The sequence below is a fragment of the Sciurus vulgaris genome (genome assembly GCF_902686455.1).
Source record: "Sciurus vulgaris genome assembly, chromosome: 9".
NCBI classification, from domain to species: Eukaryota; Metazoa; Chordata; class Mammalia; order Rodentia; family Sciuridae; genus Sciurus; species Sciurus vulgaris.
Window position 1 is genome coordinate 144,564,465 of NC_136469.1, and position 15,445 is coordinate 144,579,909.

At 39.8% G+C, this 15,445-nt stretch overlaps 1 protein-coding gene across 11 annotated transcripts in view; it reads right to left on the reverse strand.

Annotated features, from left to right (window-relative positions):
* Positions 1–15,445, reverse strand: part of FAM193A (family with sequence similarity 193 member A) — a 154,299-nt gene that overhangs the window by 37,874 nt on the left and 100,980 nt on the right. For all 11 annotated transcript variants that reach the window (XM_079154370.1, XM_079154369.1, XM_079154378.1 and 8 more), the window contains one exon: positions 10,556–10,807. In XM_079154370.1, the coding sequence (XP_079010496.1) occupies positions 10,556–10,807 (252 nt within the window). The remainder of the gene's footprint in view (positions 1–10,555; positions 10,808–15,445) is intronic.

Here is a 15,445-nt window from a genome sequence, read left to right on the forward strand (position 1 = left end):
TTTTGAACTTGTTCTCCACTTTGACACAAAATAATTAATCCACAGGAAAGGAAATCTTTGCTTTAAGTGAAAGCTCTAGCACAAATAGACACCTTCACTAAGCATGCTTTCAAGCGTACCTAGGAGCTGGGCACCCAGCCTGTACTCTCCAGGACGAGGGCGCAAAGGACAAAGAGCCAAGAGAGCAGAAGGAAGACGAGACTGTTAAATGCAGGGGTCTTTCCTCTGCATTCACATCCAAGGGGATTCCAATGACATCCCATTTAACACGGAAGTTAAGATAAGCACCTCTTTCTTTGTTTCTGCCTAATGGAGGTCTTTCAACACTCTTTCCAGAGATGGAAAAGGCGCAAAAGGACCACCTTTACCTTGGTCTTGCTAGTTTTCAGGTTGGTAGACCTGTATACTGCCTCTTAAATAAAATACAAGTCAAATATAACACAATCCCAAAATGACAGTCTATTTATGGCCCTACTCTCCACACAGTCTTTTTACCTAAACCTGAATGTGCACTATACTTGGAAATGGTTTATGGAACAATTACTATATTGGGAAAGGGCCTAGAATGAAGTGGAAAGAAGGCTTGCCGTGATTTGACTGTATTAAACACTTCTGCAGTGGCTGCGCATAAGGCTCAAAGCAACCTCAGCACCATGATCAGCTACCCCACTCAACAGGTTCCACACAAGGCACTGAACTCCCTCAGAGGGCCAGGACCCTCCTTTATTAGTAAGGTGATTGTTCTACAAACATTCCTCATGTTGGATGAAAAGGACAGAATTTAGAGTTGGGAGTCTTGGTTTCCAGCACAAATTCTGGCCCCACAAAGAGGCAACCTACCACCCCAGACCATGTGGGCCAGCAGGAGAAAACGTGCTCTAAGAAGGAGCTCAGGCACACACCACCTGCCCTCCTGCCTCTGCCTTTCTTCGTTTCTCTCCAGGCTGCTCCTCCCCAGGCCTGGGCTTTGTCAGGTAAGAGACAAAGACTACTTGACTCTATCTGCACAATCACATTCTAGAAACAAACAGCCAACCGCAATTACAAAGGTAAAGGACACCTGAAGTGCCAAGAAGGTCCTAGATGAAGGTAAGGGATGTTGGTTGACCTGAGGGCACAACATGGGCCCAGAGACCGACTGATGTGGGGCCTAGATAAGCTGGACTTTACAGAGAAGGGCCTCAAAGGTCAGCACTGTGCTGGACCCTGGCATCGGCAGAGGGGAACCCTCTCTTAAGGAAGGTGTCTTCTAGTCAGGGCCTTGGGGGTCTCACAGAGGAAGCTACATAAAACCTGACCTCAAGATAAAAACTATCCATATAAGAAACCGGCATGCTTGAATGATGTCACAGAAACAACAAAAGTAAATTCAGAGCATCTGGGATTCATCTGCACACAGAATAATTGTGCGTGTAATACGTACAGAAAGAAAAGAGGAGGCTGGACACAATGGTGCACATTTGTAATCCCAGCTACTCAGGAGGCTAAGCAGGAAGATCACAAGTTCAATGCTAGCCTCAGCAAGAGGAGCAAGACTATATCTCAAAATAAAAAAAGAGGGGGCTGGGGATGGAGCTCAGCGGTTGGAGGGGAGGAAGGGAATAAAATGAAAAAAAGGAACAAAGAAGGAAGAGAGAAGAAAAAGAAGAAAAAAGAATATAAAAAGCGAGACATTTGAAAAAACATGAAACTTAGAAATAATTACATCTGGAATTAAGACTTATAGAGATACCGTTAGAGTATCATTTAACTGGTAGATCAATCAAAAAACAAAAACCACTCAGAACACATGACTGAGAGAAGAGATGGGAAACAGAGCTTTCAGGTACAAAGAGCAGGTGAGATCTCACGTTTCCCCTCAGGAGCTCAGAGAGACAGCAAGACTGCAGAGGGAACGTGGTGGGAGCATGAAGGACACTGTCAGGCAGGTCTCTCACACGAGGAGGGTGCTGTGGGCTCCAAGGGTAGGGGCCACGTGAGTATAAGGGAGGGATGCTGGCAATGGAGACCCTGCAAGAGGCACCAAGAGAGTCTGCGAGGGGCTCACAGCAGGGAAAGACACAGAGAGCTTCGAGCTTTGCTGATGAAAACTTCTCAAACTGAAATGCAAAGAGAAACACAAGTTAAAATAAAAAACATCCCCAAACAAAAACCTACCATCAAAACAGCAAAACATCCAAGAACTAAGACAATTTCAGAAGCTATAACTCCTGGGGGGCAAGGGGTAATTATTTCAAGTAATTATGGCCAAAAACTGCACAATTAATGAAAGACACCAAACATCCAAGAAGCTCAGAGACTACCAAGTACAAAACCCCAAAAACTAAATAAATGTAGGCATTATCAGATGTAAACTGCAGAAAACTAAAGACAAAAGGAAATCTTGAGAGCAGCCAGGGGTGGGCAGGATGGAAGAACCCACCAAACAAAGAAAATTATTACAAAGGACATCTTGTGGGAAACCATGCAAACAAGGGAGAAGCAGGGTGAATATATTTAAAATGGGAATGACGAAAACAAAGACAAAACACCCCACCAACCTAGAATTGTGTATCCAGCAAAATGATTCTACAAAAGTAAAGAAGAAATCTGAACTTCCTCAGACAAGCAGAGACTGAGGAAACTCATCGCCAGCTGCCCTGCCTTGCAAGAAATGCTGGAAGATATTCTTCATGCAGAAGGAGATTAATACAGGCCAGATGCTTGGACTGACGTGTAGAAAGGAGTATAATAAATAAAGGGAAAATGAAACCTTCTTTTTGTCTTATTAACTGATCTAAAAGATAACTTTGCTTGAAGTGACAGCAACTGTGTCCTGGGAGAGCAAGTAATGGACAGTGAGAGCAACAGCAACACTGTCAGGAGGACAAGAGGAAACTGCTACAGCTACCTGTCCTCAAGTGCCACTCAACAGTGCTGGCCAAAAAGGGACTTAATAAACAATATGGATTGTGAACTCCAGGGAAATTGCAAATGTTTTTAAAAAGATAAGCATCGCTGATACACTAAGGGAGATGAAATGAAATCATAAAATGATTAATTAAAAGCAAAGAGACAGTCAGGCACAGTGGTACACTGTATTCCAGCAACTTGGAAGGCTGAGGCAGGAGGGTCCCAAGCTCAAGGCCACCCTGGGTAACTTAGTGAGACCCTGTCTTAAAATAAAAAAATAAAAAGGGCTGGGGTGTGGCGTAGTGGTAGAGCCCTGGGTTCAATCCCCAGTACTGGGGTAGAGCAGGGGATGGCAACAGGGGTGAGCAAGGAAAAAGAAGTCTCTGCTAATGAATAGAAAATAGTGGCACAATTGATATTAATCCAAACACATCCTAAATTATCACTTTTCCTAAGGAGGGAGAAAAAAAACCCAAAGGAAAAGAAAATCATTTTAAATGTAAATGGTATAAATGTATCAATGAAAAGATGGAAGCAGTGTACCACAAAGACAACCCAACTACATCTACAAGAACCCTACTTTAGAGATTCTAGAAGTTAAAAGTAGAAATGGAAACAACCAGTGGATCAAGGAAGAAATCACAAGCAAATCAGAAAATATTTAGAGATGAATGAAAATGAAAACACAATATAACAAAATGTATGCGATGCAGAGAAAGCAAGAGCTAAAGGGGAACTTATAGCAATAAATGCTCCCATTAAAAAAATAAGACAAAGGGCAGGTGGTGCAGCTCAGTGGTGGGAGTGCTCAAGGCCCTGAGTTCCATCCCCAGCACTGCAAAAATAAAAATAGGAAAATAAAAAAGATCTCAAATCAGCAAACTCACTTTAATCATTAAAGAGAATTAGAAAAAGAACAAACTAAACCCACAACTAGCAGAAGGAATGAAAAAATTAAGATTAGAGCGAAGGAGCTGGAGTTGTGGCTCAGTGGTAAAGTGATTGCCTAGCATGTGTGAAGCACTGGGTTTGATCCTCAGCACCACATAAGAAATAAATAAATGAAGAAGTAAAGGCATTGTGTTCATTTAAGACTTAAAAAAAAAAAAAAAAGAAAAGGTTAGAGCGAGAGCTGGAGTTGTGGCTCAGTGGTACAGCACTTGCATAGCACCTGTGAGGCACTGGATTTGATCTTCAGCAACATATAAGAAATAAATAAAGTTATAAAAAAAAATTAGAGCAAGGATATAGGAAACAGAGGAGAGAAAACAGAAAAATCAGTGAAACTCAAAAATTATTCTTGGGAAAGACCAACCTTTAACTGAAAATGAGAACCTTAATGAGACAGACTACAAATAAAGAACGAAGACTCGAATTACTAAAATCAGAAATGATAGTGGACACGTGTACCGATGTTACAGAAATAGAAAAGATTATAAATAACAGGAATGATGTACCAATATAGTGGATAATGCAGAGAAAAACTGCTAGAGAAACAAACCTATCAAGACAAAAATCATCAAGAAATAGAAAAATCAGATAGGCATATAATTAGTAAGGATATGGACTCAGTCATGAAAAATTGCCAAACAGACGAACCCTGGATCCGATGGCTTTACAAACATTTTAAGAACAATCTTTCTCAAGCTTTTTAAAAAACCTTAAGTGGCAGAGTCACGCAGAGACATTACGACAAGACTATAGACTAACAGCCCTTCTGAATATTGCTGCAAAAATCCTCAACAAAATACTATCAAAATTAATTCAGCAGCATATTAAGAGGATTATACACATTAACCAAGTGGGACTTATTCCTGGAATGCAAGAATGGCTCTGCATAAGAAAATCAATCAGGGCAATATACCACATTAACAGAACAAAGGGAACAAAACACAAATGACTCAACAAATTACTAATAGAAGAAAACTACCTCAACATAATAGAAGCCAACTGTGTTTTTCCCACAGCAAATAACCTAAAGCTTTTCTTCAAACATCAGGAACAAGGTATGTCCTTTTACAACTTCCTTCAGCAAAGTGTTATAAATCTTAGAGTAATTAGGCAAGAAAAAGAAATGGCATTCAAATTGGAAAGAAGTAAAATAAATCTGTTGGAAGATGGTTTGATTTTATATGTAGAAAATCATAAACATACATACATATGAAACCATGAGCTCTAATAAATGAATTCAGTCAAGTAGCAAGATACAAAATTGATACTCAAAAATCAGCTCAGTGGTAGAGCACTTGCCTAGCACATGTGAGGCACTGGGTTTGATCCTCAACACCACAAAAAAATAGATAAATAAAGATATTGTGTCCATTCTCAGCTAAAAAAAAAAAAAAAAAAAAAAAAATCAGTTCTGTTGCTATACATTAACAATGAACAATCTGAAAAAAAAATCCACACAAAAATAGCTACATTCACAATAGCATCATAAAGAATAAAATACTTAAATGAAAGATTTATACAATGAAAACTAAAATACTGCAGAAAGGACATAAATAAATGAAAACATATATTTTAATCATGAATAAGAAGTCTCAAAATTGCTGAAATGTCCAGATTACCTGAAGTTTTCTTCAGATTCTACATAATTTCTATCAAAATCCCAATAATTTTATTTTTTAATTTTTGCAAAAATTGGAAAACCCATCCCTAAAATGCACATATAATCTAAAAGGACCAAATAACCAAAACAATCTTGAAAGAAAACATAACTGGAGGACTTGTACTTGCTGATTTCAAAGAATTATAAAGCTCCAGTAATCAAAAGAGTGTGGTACTGGCAGTGAGGACAGACACACAAGTCAATGGAATGAGACAGAGAACTCAGAAATAAACTCTCACAAATAATTTTTTTTTTTTTAATTTTTATTTTTTGGTACCAGTGATTGAACCCAAGGGCACTCAAGCACTGAGCCACATCCACAGCCCTTTTTAAATGTGATTTAGAGACAGGATCTCACTGATTTGCTTAGGGCCTCACTAAGTTGCTGAGGCTAGCTTTGAACTTGGGATCCTCCTGCCTCAGCCTCCTAAGCTGCTGCAATTACAGGAATGGGTCACTGTGCCCGGCCCACAAATAACTTTTGATGAGGGTGCCAAGATCATTCAACGGGGAAAAGGGCAGTTTTTAAAAAATATGGGCTGAAAATAAATGAATATCTACATGGAAAGAAATAAAATTGAACCTTTATCTAACACCATACCTAAAAATTAATTCAATCTGATTCAAAGACCTGAATGTAAAACTTAAAACAATAAAATTCTTAGAAGAAAATATAAGACCAAAGCTTCATGACATTGGATTGACAATTTTTTGGATGTAACACCAAAGTCAAAAGTAATAATAGAAAAAAATATACAAGCTGGACTTCATGAAAAAATTTAAAAATATGCATCAAAAGACACTATTAACAGAGTAAAAATGCAAACCACAGAATGGTAGAGAAATATATGCAAGTCATACCCTGATAAAAGGTTAACATCTAGAATATAGAGAACTGCTAAAATTGATTAAAATTGGGCACAGGAATCAAATAGACAATTTGCCAAAAAGATTTAAAAATGGCCATGGGCTAGGGCTGTAGCTCAGTTTTAGAGCATCTCCCTAGCAAATGTAAGGTCTTGGGTTCAAACTCTAGTACTGCATGTGGGGCGGAAAGAATGCAAATCAAAACTATAATATCATATCACCTCACACCCACTGGATGGCTGCTGTCCAAAAAATGGAAAATAGAATATAGGCACTGTGATACATGCCTCAAGTTCCAGTATTCAGGAAGCTGAGGGCTGGAGGATCGCTTGAACTCTGGAGTTTGAGGCTAGCTCGAGCAACAGCAAAACCCTATCTCAAAAACAAAATAAAAACCACTGACAAACAAAAAAACCAAAAAGTAGGTGTTGGTGAGGATATGGAGAAATTGGAATTCTCATATATTGTTGGTAAGAATGCAAAATGGTACAGCCAATATAGAAAAGAGTATGGGAATTCCTCAAACATTTTAAAAATAGAATTACCGTATTTCTATAAAAAGAGAATTACCATATAATCTAGCAATTTCTCTTCTAAGCATATACCCAAGAGAACTGATATCAGTCTCAAAGAAATATTTGTATACCCATGTTCACAGCAGGATTAGTTACAATAGCTAACATGAGGAAACAACCCCAGCGTTCACTGATGACAAGCACATCTGGTGCATCCATACAATGGAATGCTGTTGAGGAAGGAAATTCTACAACACACTGACAGGATGAACCTTGAGGACATTATGCTAAGTGAAATAAGACAATCAGAAAAAGATAGCTGCTGTCTGATTTCACTTACATGAGGTACTTAGAGAGTCACAATCACAGAGACAGCAAGTAGAATGCTGGCTGCCAGTTATTGGGGAAAGGAAGTTATTGTTTAATGGATAAAAAACATCAGTTTTACAAGATGAAAAGAGAGATGGACGGTGGTGACAGGGCACAATGTTATGAATGTATTTAATTCTACTGAAATGAATACTTCAAGATGGTTAAGATGGTACATTTTATGTTATGCACTTTTTATCACACACAAAAAAGTAAAGGGATAGAGAAAGATATACCATGGAAACACTAATCCAAAAAAGCTGGAGAAACTACATTAGTACCAAACAGAGCAGATTTCAGGGCAACGAAAGCTTCAGAGAAAAAGAAGGGTGATGTAGTGATGTAGGGTCAATTTTCCAAGACACAGTGATCCTTAACATGTGAGTCCCTAACTAAAAGCATCAAATTTTGTGAAGCAAAACTGATAGAACTGCCAGAAGAAAACAGAGGAATCCCTTGCCACAGCTGGAGTCTTCATACCCTTTATCAGAAGGGGACCAATCCTGTAGGCAGAAAAGGATATCGTTGTACTCAATGCCATCATCAATCAACTGGATATAATGGGCATCTATAGACTACTCTATCCAACAGCAGAATACATATTCTCAAGCTCACAGGGATCATTCACCAAAAGATAACACATTTTGGGCCATAAAACACACTTTTGTAAGTTCAAAAGAGTAGAAATTGGGAGTGGGGGTGTAGCTTAGCAACAGAGCAATTGCTTAGCATGCATGAGGCCTTGGGATCAATCTCCAGCACTGTTTAAAAAAAAAAGAAGAAATCATACAATGTGTGCTCTTAGACCACAATGGAATTAAAGTAGAAATCAATAATGGAAAGATAGTTGGAAAATCTTCACATATTTAGAAATTAAAGCCCTGGCACCCAGATTTTTTATTTTTTTTTCTAGTATTTCATTACTATATTTTCTTCTGCAACTACCTTGAACATTTCAACATATAAATTAAATATATCAATGGTATGAAGACATTTGAAAATAGAAATTAGTATTCAATATTTTAATTTCAAGAAAATTAATTTTCTGTAGTATTCATCATAAATATTTTGGGTATTTAATATTTACCCACAGTGGCCAAGTAGTTGTAAAAGAATTACAACTACTGTGCCTTCAAGTCTTAGAGGCACCCTCTGTGACTTCACTACAGCAGAACTCACCATACAAAAATGGATGCAGAGGCAGAGGCAGAGGCAGGTCAGAGCCTCTCCACATTTGGCACCCACTCTGTGCCTCTTACTGGGTTGGGAACACCACACACAACAATCCTCCTGATTAAGTCTGTAGCCTTTTAACAGCTAGCTCTTTCTCCAGCAGGAGCCTCTATCAATTCCCATGGGCTCTTAACGCAATATGCACCTTAAGTACAGCTATACCTGCAGCATCCAAGTAAGTAACAAACTAGTTCTGTAAGACCTGGCACAACAACACAAACATTTCCATACCAAGGACAACTGAAGTGTCAAGTGCATCTTATGTCTCCAAATAAAGGGTCTCCAACTAAAGCATCAGTTAAGATGGATCAGTGAATAATCTTGATATTAACAGCAAAGTGGTTGAAAAATGTCTTCTACAACTTTCTAAGCTTCTACATGGCCACCAGCACATTTGACTTGACCTCTATATTTAGTCTTTCTATGCATGAATTTCTCACATTTATCTATGGCACTAAAGTCTAGCAGGTGGCAAAGGAACAGGTATTAGATACAGTTGATGGTCCTAAAAATGTTCTTCTTTTACTCTTGTACAAACTACCTATAACTTCCTGAGAAAAGGTTAATGTCAGGGAAAAGAACAGGCTTTTATACACTGTCCTAATGAGCAGTGGGAATAATCAATTTCCTTTTCTTTAAAAAACAAAAACAAAAACAAAAAAACAAAACAGTGCTGGGGATTGAACCCAGGGTTTTGCGTATGCTAGGCCACATCCCCAATCCAGGGAATGACCAATTTTATCACATGACTTTTTTTAGAAACTAATTCTTAAATAGATTTAACTACCAAAAATATATAAAGGAACATTCTATAATCTTTTCTTAGGACTAGGGAAGGCAAGAAGGAGTGGATGGCTTCCTAACTGTACATACTCACCCAGAAGAAAATAGGGTGCACACGAAAATAGCTTGGCTTTACCACACACCTGAAAAATGCTCTGAAAAGCATTCTGTGAATAAAGACATCATTAAATGGTCAAAATGAACAATACTCAATTTAACAAAATTTAAGCATGAATTTGAATAGCTGCTGAGGACTTGTAATAGCAGAACACAACAAAACTATTATCCTCTTTCCTAAGCATGTAGCATAACTTTCCCACCTGAATCCCTCCCCAGCATACACAGGAGAAACCTACTGCCATGCTAAACACACCCCTGAGCAGTAAACTCCTGGAGGAGAAAGCATGCATGCAGTCTGAGCAGACCATTTCATGCCATGTCTTCCTTTTCTCTTCTTGCTGAGGATCACTGTTTTAAATAATACATCAGTGGAGTTCGCAGAAAACTATTTTTTAATTGATCAGAGATACCCTTGAACCAGAATAACGGGTATAAAGAAAAACAAAGAACAACCAAAATTATGGCAAGTCAACAAAGGTAAGTTCCAAACAGCTAGAGGCAAAGCTACCTAAGGTATAAAGAATGAAAGCAACTGGGTTGCTGCAAAAATACACTCACAGGGTTCTCTAAGAAGAAACGCATAAAGACAAGCATTTTCTAGAGCTTTGCTATGTGCTGTGAATGAGCTCCTTCCTAGCACACCTGGTTTCTGGGGCCTCTATGCTCTTCAGCTCTCTCTCAACAACTTTAGGGTGATATGATTTTCTACAACACTGCCCTTACAGTTTCTCTGTAGGCTGGTGAGTTGTCAGGCTAGGAAGCATACTCACTTAGACCCTGCAGAGCCACCCAAGGTCAGAGGCACTGGTGTTCAAGTGGCTTTTGCCTATCACACGAAGAAAGAGCCAGGCCCTAGAGGCCATAAGGAGAAAAGCGAACTCATGTGAAGTGCCCCAAGTTTAACCAGCTAGCCGTAGCACCTGAAAACTCTAGATTCTAGTTACCTGTGAATGCATAAATATGACCTTTATGATTATTTTTTACTATGTTAAGGTTCAAAATTGTAAGCACTTGAGAGATCATGGTAAAAGTAAACATTCACAGACCTTCCTATCAAGAGCAGACGCTGCTCTGTACAAGCTGCCAGTTTATGCACTGTTTAAATAAGCAATCTTGCACGATCTTAGTGGTGAGTGAGCTTTCAGGCCCTTCTGGTTCAGCTTACCTTACTGTGTGCGAAGGGAGGTGTTGTATACAAGGTCGGGTGGATGAGAGGGCGAGGCAGGTGTGGGACTGTGTGCAGAGGCACATGTCCATGGATGTGGGGGTACAGGTGCAGCGCAGGGGGTGTGGGCTTCTCTGGGCTCAGGAACTGATGGCCAGGAGGAAGGGCTCCAGCTGTCACGGCTGATGCTGTCAGCCCAGAGGCTTCTTGTTTACAAACATGACATTCACAAGTATTTGGAGGTTGTTCAGCCTAAAAGGAAAGAAACAAAGTGCTGGTTTAAATATGAAACAAAGGGGCTGGGGTCCGTGGCTCAGTGGAGGAGTGCTTGCCTAGCATGTGTGAGGCACTGGGTTTGATCCTCGGCACCCTTATAAATAAATTTAAAAAAATAGAAGGTATAAAAAATACAAAAACATTATTAAAAATATTATGAATTAAGTTAAAGCCAGCCATGATCTGCCAAGCAACTATGAAGCAAACAAGAAGACTTCTTCTTGGATCAGGCTTGTCCTAGCACTGTGAGGTGCCCATGGCCCCCCTTGAGGGGAAAGAAGCCCCATCGACTGGGTCTGAGGAAGCTGTAAAGAGGGGAGAGGGGCACCTCATTCCCAGGTGATGGTCTGCTGAGATAGTAGCTACCAGTCTATGTCCTGTGCCTGACTGAGTAGAGACCGAGGACCTGACAAAGATGTCAGTGCAAGAGGGAGCTGGGAACAAGCAGAACTGATCACTGTGTGGCTCTGCTCCACTGGGTTCCTGATGCTCAATCAGTGGCTGCAAGGAGATCTTCACGTGGAAGCCAAAGGGCATGATTCTGGCTAAGGTGGAGTGAAGGGCTGACAACTCATCTTCCTTCTGAGCACTACTGCCAAAGGCAGTCATTCTGAGGCTCTAGAAATGAGCCAAAGCAAAACACTGAGAAGTGTTTCTTCTTGTAAGTTGGCTGCAACTTCAGTGAAGAACAGGAATCTGGCTTTCTTGTCTGGGGCCCTTCCCTCTTTCCACCCCAGCTTGTGGGCAGTAGCCAGCGGTATCAACAGAGCAGTTCCTGGAGAAAACCTGCCCTGCTGCTAAGGAGGGCAATCATATCAAGCAAAGGTGACATTTCCAAAGAGAATGGGCAGAGAAGTTTACAGCCCTGATAGCTTGAGGCTGGTGTCTTGGTTGGGGTGAGTGGCAGATGAGACGTAACCGTACAAGGGACATTCTGAAAATGAGAGAGCTGGGGAAGGCTCCTCAGGCTGCCCATACCTGCTGGCTGACCAGGAGACCCCAGTGTACACAAAGGGAAGACTTTAGAGCCCAGAGGAAGAAACCACCACAGATGATCTGAGAGCTGGCTGGGTGCAGACACTGTTCCCACCCTATACACAGCTGCTCTGGCACACACTGAAATCTTGGGTGTTAAATGTCCATGGGTGGAACTGTGCCCAAATCATTAGCTGACCCAATAAGCCAAGCAGCCAAAGGAGAGACGCCTCTTAGTTAAGCTAACAAACAAAAAGGAGTAAAAACATGAGCTGAGGTAGTAGCAGCCACATAATGTGGGGAAAGACGGTGCAATGCAAGCCAAGGTAAACAGTAAAACACATAGAAGCAAAAACCTCAATGAACGGTCCTCAAGGGGAAAGTCAGAGTGCAGAGTTGCTACATTTTTAAAAGACCAGTTTTCAATCAAAAAGTATGAGACATGAAAAAGAAAAGTGTGACCCACCTTTTTGCAGGAAAAGGAGAGCCAGTCACTAGAAACTGGTTTCTACTAAATAGGTCTGGATACCAGATTAGCACAAAAACACGCAAAACAGAAGCTACAACATGTTTAGAGATGTAAGGCAAGGAGGAGAACAAAGATCAAACATAGAGGGGATAATAATACAGTAACTACAAATAAAATGAAATGTGAATCCTAAAAGCAGATTGAAGATTACAGAGAAAGGATCTGTGAACTCCAATCGGGAACAGAAATTATCCACATGAAGACAAGCAGAAAAGAGAGTAAAGGAAAAAACAGAAACCTTTGGGAGAGCAGCAAGCACACCAGCATGTTGCAGCAAAGTCTCAGGGAGAGAGGATAAGGGAAAGGGTCTCCAAGAGGAACACTTAAAGAAACAATGGCTGAAAATGTTCAGTTTTCAAATGGGATGAAAAAAAATCTACAGAGCTAAGAAATACAAGGAAGCTGAACATGGATTAAAGTAGATGTACATAACCACCTTGGAAGCTCCCAGCAGCCCCACCCCCACGAGGAAGCACAGGCCTGACATGAGGTCTGACTCTGTTCAGCCACTACACCCCTCTGTGTAGGATTCTGATGGTGGGGGAGGATGTGAGGTGAGGCAAGGGGCAAAGAATTCCTCTGCACCTTCCATTCAACTTTGCTATGAACCTAAAACTACCCTAAAAAATAAAAATAAACAGAGGACAAATAATAAAGACATTTACATGTAAAAATTGAGAAATTCACTGCTAGCAAACTGGTCCTACCTAAAATACTAAAGGATGTACTTCAGCTGAAATGAAATAATAGATGGTAATGCAAATCCACCCACCCACACACACAAAAGACAAATGCCAGAAGTGGTAAGTTAGACGGCAAATGGAAAATATTATATTGGATTTATAACAAATATAATAAATACATAGAATAATGATGATTTAAAGGAGGAAGAAGATAATGGAGCTATATTAGAGCAATGTTTGTTATGTTACTGGAATTAAGTCAGTATTAATCTGGAGTAGATTGTGATGAATTAAGGTGCATATTATAATTCTTAAAGCAGTCACTAGAAAATGACTAAAAAAATCATGAAAAAATCAATGTCAGAAGCCAGGTGTGGTGGCACAGCTCTGTTAATCCCAGCAACTTGCAAGGTTGAGGCAGAAGGATTGCATATTCAAGGCCAGCCTAGGCAGCTTAGCAAAATCTTGTCTCAAAATAAAAAATAAAAAGAGCTGGGGATGTATCTCAGTGGTAGAGTGTTCCTTGTTCCAATCTCCAGTACCATTAAAAAAAAAAAAAAATTAGTGACAATTAAAATGGTACACTAAAATTTTGTTTAATATCAGAAAAGGCAGAGGTTGATAGAATAAAAATACAAGGGACAGGGGTTGTGGCTCAGTGGTAGAGCACTTGCCTAGCATGTGTGAGAGACCGGGTTTAATTCTCAGCACCGCTTATAAATAAATGAATAAAAATAAGTCATCAATACCTAAAAATTTTTTTTTTTTTAAAAATACAAGGCCCAACTAAGAGATCTGAAAGCAAATTTAGATTCAAAGACACGAAGAAACTGAAACTTTAGGAAAAAAAAGCATAATGTGCATACAGTAACCAAAGATGCTAAACTGGCTTCATTAGTCTCAGATAAAATGGACTTTAAGGTAAGAAGTATCAGTAGAGAAATATCTCATCATGACAAAAGGGTCACTGTATCAGGGAGCTAAGATGATATGTACACACATTTGACATCACTCCCAAATGTAGAAATCAAAAGCTGGCAAAAGACTTCGGTATACTCCCTCAGAATCAGGTAGAACTAGAGAGAATTCAGTGAGGGAATCATACCACTGTCTGCACACCCATGTCCCTCCAGAATCCACAGGGAACTAATCCCTAAGGGGATCACTTTAAGGGCAGCCCCCAGGGTTAGTGCACCTTTTCAAGAGGCCCTGGCTGCTTGTCCTTCCCACCTGCCAGTTACACTAAGAGGACTGCTGTCTGTGAGAAGCAGGTCTACCATGCTGGAGAGAAAAGCCTACTCTACCTCCAAACTCACCTTAACCAACAGTCAAATGTGCTACAGAGGTAGGGACAAACAGAGACCAAATGAACAGAATGAAATCTTAGACCTTTGCATTATGGCCCATCAATTTTCAACAAGTGCTCAAAGCACTTCAGCAGGGGCAAGGTCAGCATGACAGAGGGTACTGGGTAAGTGGATGTCTGCAAACTTAAAAAGACAGATGCAGACTTTAACCTTATACCATAAGCAAACTCTGAGTCAAATGGGTCATGACATCTAAATAAGAGCTAAAGTTATAAATCTTTTAGAAGAAAACAGTTTTTGTTAGGTCAAGTTTTCTTGAATAATGTATCAAAAGGATGATTCAGAAAAGAAAAAATTCATAAACTGGAATGAATCAAAACCAAAAGCTTCTGCTTTACAAAAGACACTATATCAAGAAACAAAAACAAAAAACTGAGGCACATTACAGACCATGAACAAACAGTGCAAATCACATATCTGGTAAAGGATGTGTATCCAACATATAAAGAAATCTTATAACTCAGTAACAAGACAGGAAAGGAAACAAACAGTCCCTAAGTAGAGAAAAGGATGTTTACCCATTAAAGAAAACTGAAACCACAGGTGTTACCATTTCCATGTATCAGATTGGCAACAATCCAAAACTATGGGCCACTCTTTTTTTTGAGTCTGGGGTTGGCCATCAAGGCCTTGCCCAACCCTACTCACTGATGTTCTGACCCAGAGTTCACTGCTGGACCACTGCTAAGGCTTATCTGCTTATGTACACAATGTCAGATGTACAAGGTTACTCACTCCATAGTTTGCAACGGTCAAAGAGGGTGTGGACAGTACAAGTGTCCATCAACAAAGGATTAAAAAGAAAAACAGAAACTACAGCATGTTCACATCATGAAATACAGAAGGGAATGAGAAAGTATGCTCTGCAGAGACATCATCTATCAGGATGCATTGCCAGGCAAACAATGAGGCACAGAATTTTGTGTGTATTATTAGACAAGAAGGGGGAAGAATAAATATTTGCTTATGCACATAATAAATAGATAAAATCGGTCATCTACTGGGACTGAAGACTAGGTGTGCAAATGTGGACAGGGTGGGTGGGGAAGAAGGTAAGGGC